The sequence below is a fragment of the Anomalospiza imberbis genome, chromosome 23 (assembly GCF_031753505.1).
Source record: "Anomalospiza imberbis isolate Cuckoo-Finch-1a 21T00152 chromosome 23, ASM3175350v1, whole genome shotgun sequence".
Taxonomy (NCBI): Eukaryota; Metazoa; Chordata; class Aves; order Passeriformes; family Viduidae; genus Anomalospiza; species Anomalospiza imberbis.
In genome coordinates this window covers 1,536,977-1,554,193 of record NC_089703.1, presented here as the reverse complement: position 1 = coordinate 1,554,193, position 17,217 = coordinate 1,536,977, and the positions used below count along the sequence as shown (strand labels likewise).

The 17,217-nt window shown below is 50.1% G+C and overlaps 1 protein-coding gene across 1 annotated transcript in view; it reads left to right on the top strand.

Annotated features, from left to right (window-relative positions):
* The window catches only part of PAX7 (paired box 7), a 113,913-nt gene that overhangs the window by 46,150 nt on the left and 50,546 nt on the right, over positions 1–17,217 (top strand). Inside the window, 1 exon segment of the mRNA XM_068171777.1 lies at positions 2,622–2,821. Coding sequence (XP_068027878.1) covers positions 2,622–2,821 — 200 coding nt within the window.

Sequence of the window (17,217 nt, the reverse complement as noted above, 5' to 3'; positions counted from 1 at the left end):
CCTGCCTTGTCCTGCTAGGAGGGAGGACAAATCCCAAAAATCTAATTTAGAAACAAATTCTGGCCACATGCAGGAGAACTTGGAAATTTTTTAGGATTTCTTTTTAGGATCTGACCTGTGGGGCGGGTGCTGCCCCTCTGAAGCCATCAGGGAATTTCTCACTGATTTGGGGGGAGAAATTCAGAAATCAAAGGGTTTGGATCTAAAAGCTGAACGTGTTTAAGCATTTAATGGGATGGCAGAGCCCACAAGAGGGAAAACCTCTCCAAAGAATGCTTTTTCCCCAAAAAACAACCCCTGGAGTACAGCTCCCCTGAATCCAGCACCTTCTCCGAAGTCCCACAAGCCCCGGGACATAAAAGGAATTTTGTCAGGAATGCAGAGGCTTTTTGTGGTGATCTCAGTACAAACGAGGCGGCTCCAGGGGAATCTGTGCCTCCCACCCCTCAAACCCCCCAGCAGCTGTCGGGAGCCACAGCTGCAGCTCCCAGCACTGCCAAGAAAAAAAAGCAGATTTTTGGGTGATGATAATATAGGAGTTGAACAAAAAATAGGGGAAAAAATAGGCTGGAAAACACGGTTAGAGACTTCAGGGAACTTTATGGTCAAGCTGAGCTTATGTAAGCCCTGCTTTAATCCTAAATTAGCAAAGGTTGGCCCAAAAGAAAAAGGACTTTGCTGTGAGCACGATTTGGTTCTGGCTCTCAGCGAGGCTGGGTGGTTCCTGTGGAAAACAACAGCCAGGCTCGGGAAGGGAAAAAATCAGTTAATCCAGTGAATCCCCTGTTTTCTTGGGAAAGAAGGAAAAGGTGGCAGGGCCAGAGCTGTCCCCAGCTCAGAGGTTTCCTGTGTCCCATTGTCCCTTCTCTGCTGCCCTGGACTGGGGGCACATTTTGTGGCCTGGCTGAAACCCTCCAAAATCAACATCTGCACCCCGTAGGGAACCCATAACCCCCCCATGGAAGATCTCTGGAGCCAGGATTGCTCCAAGAGAGACAACACTGGAGTTCCAGCTCCTCCGAAAGCCGCTGAGGAGTTGGGGGATATCCATGTGGGGCTTTCTGCTTCATCTCCAGCCTAAAAACATGGAACAAACCCGGGTTTATTTATTCCAGCTGCACTCCTGTGGGGTCACCAGAGCCTCGGGAGGCCGTGCCTGGTGCTGGGATCAAGACAGGGAGAAGGGAAAGGGAAAAGTCCAGGTGGAGGAATAAATGACTGATTAAACATTGGGAAAGGCTGGATGGCGTCTGAATTCCATAGGAAATTTGGGAGTTGAAGAGCTGAGCTGTCTCCTCTGGGCAGCCCAACCTCCAGCAATGCCGAGCTGGAAAGGTTTTTCCCATATGTGAAAATTCCCAGTTGTTCCTTTTTTCCAGATTCCCATGGCTGCAGAGAAAGAGACTGGGATTCCAGGATTGCCATGGCTGGGGAATTGAAGCACTGGGATTCCAGGATTGCCATGGCTGGGGAATTGAGGCACTGGGAGAGATTCCAGGATTGCCATGGCTGGGGAATTGAGGCACTGGGAGAGATTCCAGGATTCCCATGGCTGGGGAATTGAGGCACTGGGATTCCAGGATTCCCATGGCTGGGGAATTGAGGCACTGGGATTCCAGGATTCCCATGGCTGGGGAATTGAGGGACTCCTTTCCTTAGATATTGGGAAGGAATTCCTCCCTGGAATGAATTTCCCAGAGAAGCTGTGGCTGCCCCGGCTCCCTGGAGGTGCCCTGGGGTGGTGGGAGGTGTCTGTGCCCATGGCAGGGGGTGGCACTGGATGGATTCGAGGCCTTTCCAACCTAAACTGGAATATTATTATCACCTCAACTAATGAAGGAATGGGACCATTTTTGGGCTGATTTATTATCGGATCAACATTAGCAGGTGTGAGATTTATGAGAGTAAGTAGCCAGTTATAGCTCAAGAGTAGCCACGAGTTCTTTCTTACAAGACAATCTATAACTTTTTAATCTAATGGACAGATGTCACAAAGTTTATTTTGTTTTCCTAACTTACCACTTTTACTTAATTTTGCTGCACTGCAGATACTTTTACCTAATAGGCTGTTGTCACACATATACACATATTCTAATGTATAGAATATAGTTATAGCTACATTCTAATATATGGAATATATTTACAGTTACATTCTAATATATAGAATATAGTTATATAGTTCTAATATTCTATTAGAACTTCTAAACTCTTAGCTTATTCTATTTAACTACACTCCTACGTTAAAAACCCTTCACCATCTTATTGATACAGTTTCTCACTTACTTAAGGCATATTCTTACAACTGTAGAAACATAAATTTATGATTTTTCTGCCTAATGTCTGTGTATTATATTTTTACATTAATCCAGTGTACAGCCTTTTTACATTGGTCCAATTTGCATTAATCTAATTAATCTATTTTTACACTAATCTAAGGTGCAGCCTTCTCTAAGGCTGCAGATCAAACCCTTCAGTGCTTGTGGAAGTTCCTGTTTTTCCGATTCCCACGCGGGAAGGTTCACGATTCCAAGCTTTATTTTGCTGACTTTTCCAGGCTCTTTCCCCCTCCAATATTTTTCCCCGTGGGACTGAACCCCCTCTCCTGATGTCCCTCTCCACAGGGAACCGCCTGGACGAGGGCTCAGACGTGGAGTCGGAGCCGGACCTGCCGCTGAAGAGGAAGCAGCGGCGCAGCCGCACCACGTTCACGGCGGAGCAGCTGGAGGAGCTGGAGAAGGCCTTCGAGAGGACCCACTACCCCGACATCTACACCCGCGAGGAGCTGGCCCAGCGCACCAAGCTCACCGAGGCCCGCGTGCAGGTAAGGCCTGGCCTAACCGCACGCGGCCCAGTCTAAGCCCACACTCCACAGAGTAAGCCCGTGCAGCCCCAGCTTAACCCTGCATGTTCTGGCTTACCCTGCATAGCTCAGCCTAACCCTGTGCACCCCAGCCTAACCCTGCATAGCCCAGCCTAACCCCTCACACTCCAGCCTAACCCTGTGCACCCCAGCCTAACCCTGTACAGCCCAGCCTAACCCCATGCATCTTGACCTAACCCCAGGCTCCCCTGCCGAACCTCACACAGCCCAGCCTAACCCCATGCTCCCCGGCCTAACCCTGCTCACCCCAGCCTAACCCCACTCTCTCTGGCCTAACCCTACGCACCCCAGCCTAATCCTGCACTCCCCGGCCTAACCTTGCTCAGCCCAGCCTAACCCTGCTCTGCCTGGCATAACCCTGCTCAGCCCAGCCTAACCCTGCTCTGCCTGGCCTAATCCTGCTCAGCCCAGCCTAACCCTGCTCTGCCTGGCCTAACCCTGCTCAGCCTGGCCTAACCCCACACTCCCCACCCGGAATGCGGCTGCTCCTTCACTGCCTCTTCTTCCCAGAGCAAAACCTTTGCTTGAACGAGGTTCAGACAATCCAATCAAAGCAGATCCATACTGGAAACTCCAGCTGGGATGGGCACAGCCAGTCATGGCATTCCTATCACTTGATAAGGGTGGTTAATTAGGATTTCTGACTGGTACAATGGGGTGGTCAGTTGTCCCAGGAGCTCACCCCATGTCAGCCCCAAGGGTTTCTTGGCCCTGTTTTCTTCTCAGATTGTGGTTGGAAAACAAAACGTTCTTCTCCTTGGCAATACGGCTTGGCAGCGCTTCAGGGATGCGTTAGGAGGTTAATTCTTGTCCCGATGTCTTGGGGAAATGTAGGAAAACCATCAGGAGCTACGTAACTCTGGGATGGCGTCCCACAGAGCTAGGGGAAAACACAAAGATATTTAGGCATCACCTCCCCTTGGAGAGGAGCTGGGAATGAGGCAACTCCAAGGTGGGAGCCGAGGTCAAACCCAGCTCTGCCTCGGGTCCCGTCCAGCTTGTCCACATTCCCACGGATTCAGAGAGGCCCTCTACGTTTGGCCTCTCCAGCGGTACCAGCTGCAGGGTTTGCATCCCCGGTGGGACCAGCAGCCAGAGTTTGGCATTTTTTCTTGGAGGCCATCCCTCCTCCTGCCCAGGGGTTTTATTCCCGGCTGGAGCAATCCCACATTTCCCAGCCCGGCCCCACAGAGCAGATCGGATTTTGCGATGTTTGCAAGTACCGCGTGTGAATTTCCAGACAAGTTTTGGGGTTTTTTTTTCCCCCCTTGGATCTCCAGAGAGCACAACAAGGGCAGGGGGGAGGGCGGGAGAGGGGAGGAGAGGGAAGGGAGGGTTTGGAGCCGGGAATTCTGACATGGACACGATTAATGGCCCTGGCAGGAGCGGCACACAGAGCCCCTTATGTGTCCCACATAAAGGCTGGGCCAGCGGCGTGTGCAAACAGCACCGGGATCGGCAGATCCCAGGATAATGGAATCCCTCGGGAAGGGGGAGGGATTGGGGAATGGGGACTGGGGACTGGGAGGGTTACAGCAGTGAAATGGGGACCCCCGCAGTCCATGCTCCCAGCAGGAATCCCGGGTGCTGTGGGAGCAGGGGAAGGGCTCTCTGGGCTCTCTCCTGCTGGAGAAACACTCCTGGAATTAGCTTTTCCAAAGGAAAATGAGCTTTTCCAGAGGAAAATGAGCTTTTCCAGAGGAAAAAGACCATTTCCAAAGGGAACCGGGCTGGGTTTGCCTGGGGGTGTTGGGATGAGGATGTGCTCACCCAGGAACTGCCCGAGAGTTTTGGGGTTTTCCCCACTGATGTTTTGAGGTTTTGGGGTTTTTCCCTCATGGGAATGGGGGTGTTCCCTCATGGAAATGGGGTGTCCCCCACTCCTGGTTAAAGATTTTCCCCAAAGAATTGTCCAGCACTCCCAGCAGGTGCTGTCACCTCCCTTCAGCTTCCTCCTGGGAAATCCTGGATTTCCCTAGAGCCATCGTCCCTCTAGATTTGGCTGTGGAGACTGGAGAACGAAATCCAGCACAACTTAGCCTGGCCTGGCTTTGATCTCGGCCCAGGGAGTTCAGAAGTGCAGATTTGGTGGCCGTGTAGGATCAGGGATATTTGGAGCCTGGGAAAGTGGCTCATTAAGGGAATGAAGCCACCCAGGGTTGGAATGTGTGAATTCCCCCGTTTTGTTTTGCATGGTTTTGCCCTAATTGTGTAGGTGGGCACAAGCTGTCAAGCAGGGGATAGAAAATGGATGTTCCTGTGGTAAATAATGGAAAAAAAACCAGAATTTTGAGGGAGAGCAGAGTTTGGGGAACACTGTGGGATGGGCATGAGGGACGCTGAGGAGGAAGGGAAGAGCCCCAAAATGCCCGGGAGAGCACAAACCTTTTCCCAAGGATCTGTGAGAACGGAGGGAGGAAGGACAAGCCAAAAAAAGGGAAAAAATAAATTAATTAATGAATTAATTATATTTAAAAATCCCTTTTCCCTTGTCCCAGGCTCCCAATCCCTCCCTGCTCCCAGACCCTGGGTGAGGAGGCTCCTGCCAGGGCTGTGCAGCAGCTGCTCTCAGAGGCACATTCCTGCTGCCTTTCCCATCCCAGCAGCCTGGCACGGGCGGCTCCTTCCCACCACCTGATTTTCTGCATATCAGGGCTGATCTTCCGCCGGCTCTCGGGATCTGCAAGCATCACTCAGTCAAGATCTTGTGAAAAAAAAAAAAAAAAATACCCCCACACACAGATAAGCCCACATGGGTGCATCCAGCAGGGAATCTTCCCCCACCTCGGGGGCTCTCTGCTGTCTTGACTGAGTTTTTAAGCCAAGAGTTGGGTTTGGGGTTAAAAATGGCTCTAAGGCAGCAGGGTCAGCTCAGAGTGGGGGTTCTGGGGGTGTTCATGAGGTTTGGAGGGTCAGGGAATGGCTCTGAACCAAAAGAGGGGCAGTTCAGATGGGATATCTGGGAGAAATTCCTCCCTGTGATGGGGTGAGGCCCTGGCACAGGGTGCCCAGGGAATCTGTGGCTGCCCCGGGATCCCTGGCAGTGCCCAAGGCCAGGCTGGACAGGGCTTGGAGCCCCCTGGGATAGCAGGAGATGTCCCTGCCCATGGCAGGGGTGACACTGGGTGGGCTTTGAGGTCCCTCCAACCCAAACCACCCTGGGACTCATTCCATGATTCATTCAATGATTCATTCCATGGTTCATTCCATGACTCATTCCATGGTTCATTCCATCATTCCATGAAGGGCCTCACCAATGTCTGCCCATCTTCCTCATCCCTGAGCTCCACGTGTGGGGTGGGGGCAGAGGCATGGAGGGGTTTGTGACCCCAAAGAGGGACTGGAGAACAGCTGCCCCACATCTGGTCCTTGTTCCACTCATCCCCTGGATCACAGCTCAGGGGTGGCTTTCTTCCTGCATCCAATTCCTGCATCCTATTCCTATTCTTATTCCTGCATTCTATTCCCATTCCTATTTCTATTCCCATTCCTGTTCCCATTCCTGTTCCTGCATCTAATTTCTATTCCCATTACTATTACTATTCCTGCATACTATTCCCATTTCCATTCCCATTCCCATTCCCATTCCTGTGCTGGAATGCCCCTTTGACACTCCAGGACAATTCCAAGGGAATTTATTTTCCATCTCTCTCTGCTCCTCTCTTGACAGAAGGCAATGTACCGAGCGCTGCTCCCTCTCCCACATCCCAGGGCTCCCGTTCCCCTTCCCGTTCCCATTCCCCTTCCCGTTCCCGTTCCTGTTCCCACTCCCACTCCCGTTCCCACTCCTGTTCCTGGTCCTGCTCCCGTTCCCATTCCCGTTCCCATTCCCTTTCGGGCTCCCGTTCCCGTTCCCATTCCCATTCCTGCTCCCTCTCCCGTTGCCATTCCCATTCCCGTTCCCGCTCCCGTTCCCATTCCTGCTCCCTCTCCTGTCCCGGGGCTCCCACTCCCGTTCCCGTTCCCGTTCCTGCTCCCGTTCCCCTTCTCGTTCCCATTCCTGTTCCCGCTCCCGCTCCCGTTCCCATTCCCGTCCCGGGGCTCCCGTTCCCCTTCTCGTTCCCATCCCTGTTCCCGCTCCCGTTCCCGTTCCCGTCCCGGGGCTCCCGTTCCCCTTCTCGTTCCCATTCCTGTTCCCGCTCCCGTTCCTGTTCCCGTTCCCGCTCCGTGCCCTGCTGCCTGCGGGGAGCCGCCGGCTCTGTCGGTCCCCGCGGCGGGCGCGAGGCGCGGCCGGGCCCGCGGCTGTCGCGATAAGCGCTCGCGGCTGTCGCGATAAGCTCTGATAGCCCGGCAGCTCACAAACCCCACGGGCCGGACGGGACCGGGGCCGCTCCGGCTCCGCTTTCCCGCAGATCCCGGGAGGCCGAGCGGGGATCTGGCCGGGTCACGGCGGCCTTTGGGTGTTCGGGATGCTCGGGCTTCCCGGGGGATGAGTGATAACGGGTTAATCCCAGGCTGAGCCGAGCCAGGGATGAGCCCGCGTGGATTTCCGTGGGAATTCCAGGTATTCGTCCCTGTCCTGACTCAGGGAATGGCCTGAAGGAATTCTCACCCGTCTGTGAGCTGCCCTTCCCTCCCTCCCAGAAAACAATCCGTGAGTGTCCCGGCATTAGGGAATTAACAGGAATTCACTCCGTTCACTTAGCGCGAGCGTTGATTTTGATCTTGGATGTTCTCTGGGATTTTTCACCCGTTCTTGTAATTATCTCACGGATGATGTCAAAGTTTTGATGTGGAAAAAAAAAAAAAAAAAAAAAAAAAAAAGCCTTAAAAGGGATTTTGTGACAACTTTGAAGCTTTTCTGCCTGGCATTCCTGGTGGAGGGACCTTTCCCCAGAACAATCCATTTCCCATAAACAATGGGGAATTTCTTTGTGGGGTGGTTTTCAGCAGCAAAATCCTTTTGCCAGGAGATTCTTCTGTAGGTGTAGAAATGACCTCTCCAAGCGATGTTGGTGTCACAAAAGCCACCGGGGCCAGAAGCCATGGGGCTAGGGAGCTGGAATTAATCCTTGTCCTGGACAATCCCAGTTGTGGACTGGTTTTCCCAAAGCTGTTCCGTTTTAAGGGCGGGTTACCAACAACTCTCGCTGCTTATTTCTGTTATTTCATCAGCAGGAAAAAACGGGAAATAAAACAAAACTGCCCAAATTATCCTCTTCCAACTTGGAAATTTCTCCACTGGGAGTGCTTTCCACAAATATTCCCTGGTGCAGTGGAAATATTTCCAAATCTTTTCCTTCTTTTCCCGGTGCTGTGGTTGAACCAGGGATTGGAGACTGTGAAATTTAACATCTTAAAAATCAGCCAAGATTTCCCCCAAAAAACCCCAGAGGGTGTTTTTGGCTCCTCAGCATCACCTGGGGGTGATAAAAAGCCTCGGAGCAATTCTGGGATCTGGGAGCATTCAACAGAAATGTGGATTTTCGGGGATATTTTGTTCAGGGCTGCAGCACCTCGGCCCCACAAAAGGAATCCCATGGGTGGATTCAGTGTTGGTAAATTATTAATGTAGTTATTTTTTGTTGTGAGGTAGGGTTAGGAGAAAGGTAAAGCAGGTTTAATTTTTTAAAAATTCATAAATTATAAAATAATTTATTAATAAATTATAAAATTATTTGTTAATAAATTAATATATTGTTTTTAAATTAATAAATTAATAAATTAATTATTTAGTAATTAAAAGAAAGAGTAATAATAATTAGAATTAAATTTTTAGGATACTTTTTTGTTTCTTTACATTACATTTGCATTTACATTTACCACACCGAGAAATTCCCTTTTCCATGGGAAGGAGCTGCAAAATCCAGCAGAAAATCTTTCCCCACCTGAGCTTCAGGCAAGGAAGAATTGCCTGAATTTGAATTCCAAGCTCCAGCATCTGAGCAGAGAGGGCTGAAGAGAGACTTTGTGAAGGGCCTGGAGTGCGAGGACAGTGGGACGGGAATGGGGAACGGGAATTCCCTGGACGAGGGAGGATCTAGGAGCGATTTTGGGAGGAGGTTCCTGGCTGTGAGCTGGGGAGGCCCTGGAGAGCAGCTGGAGATCCCTGGAAGTGGCCAAGGCCAGCTTGGAGCGCCCTGGAATGGTGGGAGGTGTCGAAGTGGGAATGGGGTCGGCGTCAGGGTCTGTAGGGCCAGCTTCTTTAGGATGTGTAGGGCAGGGAATGTGTGACCCAAGGGGAGAATTCCACAGTAGGAAGTGCTCCCTGGGGCCTGGTTCCCCTCCTTTGAGGGATGGAGGATCATTTTACTGATCCCAGAGGATCCCTCCATCCACAGAACGAGATCCTCTGGGATCAGGAAAACCGGATTTTGGATCAAGTCACAGATTTTGTGCTGGGATGGGAACCTTGGAGCTGTTTGTGCTGTCCTGCCTTTCCTTGAGCCCAGGGGAGCCCCTGGTTGAGTCCTTGAGCCCCTGGTGCCCTGCAGGCATGGGAATGGTTGGGTTTTCCAGAGGCCGAAGCCGTGGAGGAGCCCCAGGCCCTGTTTGTGTTTCTCGGCTGCCCCACACCAAACCCACTGGGCTGCACCCATTTAGGGCAGCAGGGTCTGTCCCATTGGCCCCAAAACAAACAGGGCCTCCCGGGGCTTTCAGGAGCAGAACTTCTACCCCAAAACTTCCTCCCCAGCCAGGGCAAGGACCAAAACCTTAGTGCTCCCAATCCCAAGGCTCCAGTTCCAGCTCAGTAAAGCCCAGTAAGGAGGGTGGCCAAAGCTTCACGGTGCCAGTCTCCCCAGGGACACCGTGAGGTGTAGGGAGCACCGGACTCCTGGACGGTCGGGATGGATGGAGATGAGAGATCTCTGAAGTCAGGTCTTGGAATATTGTAAAGGGCTTGGGTGTGGGGCCCTGCTTGGAGCTGCCAGCCGCAGCTTGTGGCAGGCAGCAAGGAGCGGGGTCAGGGAGAGACAGGGAGAGAGAGAGAGACAGACATAGCAGGGGCAGGAGAGGGTGCCAAGAGAGGGTGCCAAGAGAGGGTGCCAAAAGGGCGTCCGGTCCCCCGGGCCCACCTTATCAGGGGCTTCAGAGTGGGCACGGAACAAGACTGGGGCCAATGGGATCACAGACGCCTGATGCTTCAGGGGAGGGTTACAGGTGTGGGATGAGCCACACGTTTTGGGGGGTGAGACAGGACATTCCCTCTGACCCTTGGACCCGTCTGTAGGTAGAGGGCATTGTTTAATCACACGGGGGATTGCCTACAGCTGGCTGTGCTGTTGTTTTCTAGTTGTTCAGTAGCTAAGGTTTGGTGTCTCAAAGCTTATTCTCATCTCAATCTCGTTTATAATTCCTGTATTTTCCAAATCTTTTGCCAGGCAATCATATTTATACGGCTTTCCTACTTCATCTTCCCCAACATCGGGGTTCGTGGGGTCAGCACTGGGGAGTGTTGACCACAATCACAGCAGGCTTTGCTGGGCCAGGTTTTAACCCTTGAGCCACTGAGGCTTTTCCCAAGAGCTTTTCTTGGCAGGGGAGATCTCCATGGAGGCTCTGCTAAACCCGGCCTGGCTGAGCCAGGCAGCAGCAGGAAATCTGCCCCTCCCACACGTCCCAGGGGTGCCAGCATCAAAGCTGGCCCCAGAATGTTTCGGTGCAGCTCTTAAAGCGTCGAGGTTTGGCTGCCAGGAGAAAAATATTTATAAAATATTAAAAAAAAAAATTATAATATATATAATCTATATATTATATAAATTTATATAAATAGAAAATAATTTCTAAATTATAATTTATACATAATTTATAAATTATTTAATTTCATATAAATATATAATAATTTGTTATAATATAGAATTTCTTATAATTTATAAATATTTTATAATTATAAAATATTTATAAAATATTGCAGCTTCCTCACTGCACCCAGCCCTTCCTGGTGTTTGGCACCTTACCCAAGCCCCAGCTCAGACCCAGGGTCAGACAGGGATAATCAAGGAAGCAAAACACAGGGATGGGTTTAACGTTTATATTTAATTATATTTAATAGAAATTATAATAATTTATATAAAGTTTACATTTGATTTTACTTTATTTAAAGTTTATATTTGATTTTAGCAACACCTTCTCTGGCAGCTGGAATCACCCCGGGCAAGGGGGTGATCAATGTATTTATTTTTTTGTTGTGAGGTAGGATTAGGAGAAAGGTAAAGTAGGTTTAAAATTTTTAAAGGGTATCAAGAAAAAAATTATTAACAGTAATTAAAAGAAAGAGTAATAAGAATTTGAGTAAAATTTTTACAATACTTTTTTGTTTCTTTACATTACATGATCTGAGCTGTGCTCAAACCTAGGGTTAGACAGGGATAATCGAGGAAGAAAAACACAGGGATGGGTTTAAAGTTTATATTTAATTATATTTCACATAATTATAATAATTTATATAAAGTTTACATTTGATTTTAGCAGCATCTCCTCTGCCAGCTGAAATCACCCCTGGCAAGCAGAACTTGTAAAACATGGAGCTGGAAAACACTGATGGCAAACAGCAGCCAAAAGCTGTTTTGTTCCATGGGAATATTATTTTATTTATAATTATTATTAATTCTGTGTGGAGGTGTAAAGCTGTGGCACTGGGCAGGGCAGGGCGTGGGGCTGGGAGCTTCAGCCTGGCTTTAGGAACTCTCACGGGGAAGTGGAACCTCTGTGCCATTCCCCTCTAAACCATCCCCCCTATCCCATTTCTCTTTATCCCATTCCCTCTATCCCACTCCCCTTTATCCCATTCCCTCCATCCCATTCCCCTTATCTCACTCCCCTCTAACCCATTCCCCCTATCCCATTCCCCCTAAACCATTCCCCCATCCCATTCCCTCTATCCCATTCTCTCTATCCCATTCCCCCTATCCCAGTCCCTCTATCCCACTCCCCCATCCCATTCCCCCTCTACCCCATTCCCTCAATCTCATTCCCTCTATCCCATTCCCCTCTATTCTATTTTCTCCCCATCCCATTCCCCCTATCCCATTCTCCCCTATCCCACTCCCCCCTATCCCATTCTCCCCTATCCCACTCCCCCCTATCCCATTCCTTCTATCCCATTCCCCTCTATCCCAGTCCCCCCATCCCATTCGCTCCATCCCATTCTCCCAGTCTCATTCCCTCTATCTCACTCCCCTCCAATCCCATTCCCCCCTATCCCATTCCCTCCATCCCATTCCCTCCATCCTATTCCCCTCTATCCATTTCCACCCTATCCCATTCCCCCTACCCCACTCCCCTCTATCCCAATCCCCTCTATCCCATTCCCCTCTATCATATTTTCCCTCTATCCCATTCCCCCCATCACATTCCCCCATCCCATTCCCTCTACCCCATTCCCCCTATCCCACTCCCCGCATCCCGTTCCCCAAAATCCCACTAGCCCCCAGTCCCATTCCCCTTTGTCCCATTCTCCTTTATACCATTCCCCCCAATCCCATTCCCCCCTATCCCACTCCCCCGCAATCTCATTCCCTCTATCCCATTCCCCTCTATCCCATTTCCACTCTATCCCATTCCCCCCATCCCATTCCCTTGAGGAAGTTTTTCAGAAACGTTGCAGCCCTGGAGGAACCAATGTCCCAGTGAAATATTTCCCTGCTCACAAGGGCTTGTTTAACCAAAACCAGGTGGTTTCCCCCCCAAAAAACCCTCCTCACCTGTTCATTGAAATCCTACAAACAGCTGCCACCTCCGGGAACTGGGATGTGCCGGCAGAAATTCAGGCTGAATTCCCTGGATAATCTCATTTGTGAGGAGCCATTTGTTCTGCTCCACTAACCTGGTTTAAAATGGAATATTTCGTATTTATCTCCACCACATCAGAGGAAGAGCAGGGACAGCAGGAAAAAACCCCAAAAGGGCCCCAGATCTGCGTGTCCTGCTGGGATTTTTCTCCCTGTTCTCTCAGGAATTCTCTCAGTGGCCTCAGTGATGCTCCCACGTCCCTGGTGTCACAGGCAGCAGAGGAAATGTCCCCACAGTGGTGTTTGTGGATTTAGGGGATCCCACCTGGAAGGGTGGAACAGGGAATATCTGGGGTGTGCTGAGGCCCTGACCCATCAAAATCCCCTTTTCCCAGCTGGGAAGGGTTCTCAGTTGACCCTAAGGAATATTTGGGGTGTCCTGATCCCCTGACCCAGCAAAATTCCCTTTTTCCAGCTGGGAAGGGCTCTCAGCCAGCCCTATGGAATATTTAGGGTGTCCTGAGGCCCTGACCTGGAAGAATCCCTTTTCTCCACCTGGGAAGGGCCCTCAGCTGATCTTTTGGAATATTTGGGGTGTCCTGAGCCCCTGACCCAGGAGAATCCCTTTTCCCCTGCTGGGAAGGGTTCTCACCTGACCCTATGGAATATTTGGGGTGTGCTGAGGCCCTGACCCAGCAAAATCCCCTTTCCCCAGCTGGAAAGAGCCCTCAGCTGACCTCGTGGAACATTCTGGGTGTGCTGAGGCCATAAAAGAGCCTTTCCCACCTGGTTCCTGCAGCCCCTGAGCACAAACAGGTGCTGCAGCCCCCTTGGCTTTCCCAGCCCTGTTTCCATTTATTTCCTCATCCACCCCATCCATCTTTCTCCCACATCAAGTCCTGATTAGGCTGAGCAGGAGCTCAACAGGCTTTTTTTTTTTTTTTTTTTCCCTCCCACAGGAGGCTCTTTTTGACCTTCCTTTCCTCTCCTTGTCTGACAAATTGTGGGAGCTGACCCAGAGCTGGGATAATTCGCTCCAGCCCCATTCTAGCAGGCAGCTGCTCTGGCAGGGTGTCTCGGTTTGAACAGACAGGTGTCTGCTGAGGAAGGCAGGAGCCTCCCCTGAAATGGGAAATGTAAACCCCCTCCCTCTGAATTGTTATCATTTTGAGATTAAGGTGCTCTCAGGCAAAGATATGGGAATAGGAATAACAGTTCTTTATTCGGGAAGAAAATTTTAAAATAAACAATGCAGTAATACAAAACAACACTGCCGGAGTCAGAGCAGGCCCTGGCAGCCTGTGGCTCAGGGTGGTGGCAGTAGTCCCATCCCATGGTGGCTCAGCCCTCCTGCAGTGCCAGCTGTGCCTCTGCTGGAGCAGGGATCCTGGGGAAGGGTGGAGTTTTCCTCTGAAGATCCAGTGGTGGTGGAGATGGGCCTGGGCTTCCTCTGGGAATGCAGTGGGAAAGAGCTGCTCTTTTGGGAATGCAGTGGAGAAGACAGCTGCTCCTCTGGGAATGCAGTGGGAAAGAGCTGCTCCTCTGGGAATGCAGTGGAGAAGACAGCTGCTCCTCTGGGAATGCAGTGGGAAAGAACTGCTCCTCTGGGAATGCAGTGGAGAAGGCTGCCCTGGTGTCCCAAAATCTCAGATTGTATCCAGGTAGGAATGTTTGGCTCCTCCCCCTCGGTGGAGCATCTCCCACTGGGATGATGGAATTTTCTCAGCCATGCAAGGACACTCAATGGCCCATGAACAGAAGATAATTAATAACTAATGGCCTATTAACAGGAGATATCTCCTGGAGGGAAGATTTGTGGAAGAGATAAAGAAAACTGCCCAATGAACAGAAGACAACTGCCCCACCTCTGACAGACTGGAATAGAATTCACACCCCCATTTCCAGGAAATCCACTGGGATTTCCTGGAAATGACACCGGGACACTGGGATGAGCTGGGAGCGTTCCCAGCTCCCTCTTGCATCCTTTGGAGGCCTGAGGGATACCCAGGATATTCAGGATATCCAGAATATCCAGGGTATTCAGGATATTCAGGATATTCAGGATATTCAGGACATCCAGAAGCGGGGCTGAGCAAGGTGCAGGGCACAAGGACTCCTTGGGTATTTCCTTCCCAGATTTTTTCATCCCCTCTCTGTTCCCCCTCAGCAATGCCAGGTGGTTTTTAGGGCACATTTCTTTATTTAAGCCATGATTTGGGAGCTGATCCACGGAGAAAACCCCAAAATCAGCAGGTACAGCTCTGCTCTTGGGAAGAACCAGCAGCTGCTGATTTTCCTGCTGCAGATCCTTCCCTGTCCCCAAGGGCCAGCCCCAAATTCTGGGTTGGTTCTGTGGTGTCTGGGGAGGGAGTTTAGGGTTGGCTCTGCAGGATTTGGGGAAGGAATTTTGGGGTTGGCTCTGCAGCAATTGGGGAAGGGATTTTGGGGTTTCTTCAGCAGGATTTGAGAAGGGATTTTGGGTTTGGTCCTGCAGGATTTGGGAAGGGAGTTTGGAATTAGCTCTGCAGTGTCTGGAGAAGGAGTTTGGGGTTGGCACTGCAGGATTTGGAGAAGGGATTTTGGGGTTGCCTCTGCAGGATTTGGAGAAGGGAGTTTGGGGTTGGCCCTGCAAGATTTGGGAAGGGAGTTTGTGTTTGGTTCTGCAGGATTTGGGGAAAGGAGTTTGGAATTGCCTCTGCAGTGTCTGGAGAGGGAGTTTGAGGTTGGCTCTGCAGGATTTGGGGAAGGGATTTTGGGGTTGCCTCTACACAATTTGGGAAGGGATTTTGAGGTTGACTCTGCAAGATTTGGGGAAGCGAGTTTGGGGCTGGTTCTGAAGGATTTGAGGAAGGAGTTTGGGGTTGGCCCTGCAAGATTAGGGAAAGGAGTTTGGGGTTGATTCTGCAGCATCTGAGAAGATATTTTAGGGTTGGTTCTGCAGGATTTGGGGGAGTTCAGGGTTGGTTCTGCAGCATCTGGGGAAAGGAGTTTGGGGTTGGCTCTGCAGGATTTGGGGGAGATTGGGGTTGGTTCTGCCACGTCTGGGAAGAGATTTTGGCGTTGACTCTGCAGGGTTTCAGGAAGAGAGTTTGGTGTTGGTTCTGCAGGATTTGAGGAAAGGAGTTTGGGGTTGGCCCTCAAGGTGTGGGAACCCTTTTTTACGCCCAGCCTCGGAGAAACCTCCCCAGCAGCTCCCAGCCTTCCTCCTCTCCCTCCTCTCCCTCCTGCAGGGCGGCTGGAGCGGGCCGGGCTCGCCATGCTGTAACAGGATCCCGTGGCAGGGGAATCTTTCGGGGCTGATAAACCCCGAGCAGGCGGAACCGAAGGCAGGTTCCCTTTGAAGTGCACCTCGCATTACAGCGAGCTGCTCCAGCCTCAGGATTTCAACCACCAATAAAATGATTTATGAGCATAAAAGGCCCCAGCCACCTTTGAGCTGGGGGAAGGGGAGGAATTGCAAACGTCCTTAGCTGCAGAGGCTCTGCTTTTTCTTCTCGGGGTTACAAATGAGGGGCAGAATCGACCTGTTTGGGCCATGAAATGAAAAAATGGGAAAAAATGAAAAAATGGGAAAATGGGAAAATGGAAAAATGGAAAAATGAAAAAAATGGAAACATGAAAAAAATTTAAAAAAAGATAAATGTAAAAATGAAAAAAAGAAAAAAAGGGAAAATGAAAAAATGGAAAAATGGAAAAATGAAAAAAAGGGAAAATGGAAAAATGGAAAAATGGAAAAATGAAAAAAAAAAGTGAAAAAATATGAACAATAAACAAAATAATGAAACAATATCTTTATAATACATCGTAATATATTTATAGTATAGAATAATATAGAATATAATATAATAATATAGACTAAAATAATATATTAAAATAATTGATTACCAATGTGGCACATCCTGCTGCAGCCTCCAGCCAGGCTCGGTGGGAAGTGCTGCTTTAAACTCCTGGGAACCTCTTTTGGTGCAGGTGGAATTTTTAGGGTTACCATTTCTCATTTTTTTGGCTCCAACAAACACCAAGATCTCATGCTGGCTCCGGCACCTTCCGGAGTGCAAGAGGCTCAATCTCAGCTGGCTGAGTGTGGAAACGGCCCAAAATGTGAAAAACAGGGGTTTATGCTCAGTTTAACCCCATGCATGTGCTGTGTAAGGACTCAAATTGGTTGATTTCAATCCCAAAAGCAACAGTTTTCCTGGAGTCACGGGAGGAGCGTAATTAGGAACTGGATTTCCTGGCTGATAATCCTCTCCCTTGGAGTTTATCTTCCCTTTCTTCTCCAGCACTGCACACCAAAAAGGCTCATCCCCAGGGTGGCTCTACCTGGCTGTAAAAGGATCCGGAGGATCCTTTTATCTCCATATAAAACAAAGGAATTGCAGCACCGGGGGGAGTGGGAGGGGAGGTGCCGCTCTCACACAGGTGGATTTTAATCCTGAACAGATTTAAAGTGTAAATGAGACAAAAATCCCCTCACATGGGGCATGAAACGGCTCAAATCTGTTCCGAGCTGTGTTCTGATCACGGAACCAGACCCCAGGGCAGCCACGTCCTCCTGTCCCACCCTGGAACATCTCACTCCACATCTTCCTCCCGAGCGCCTCATCCCAGGTGGATTTTCTGCCTCTGGCTCTTGCCTGGGAAAAGAAAAAGACCTTTCCCATC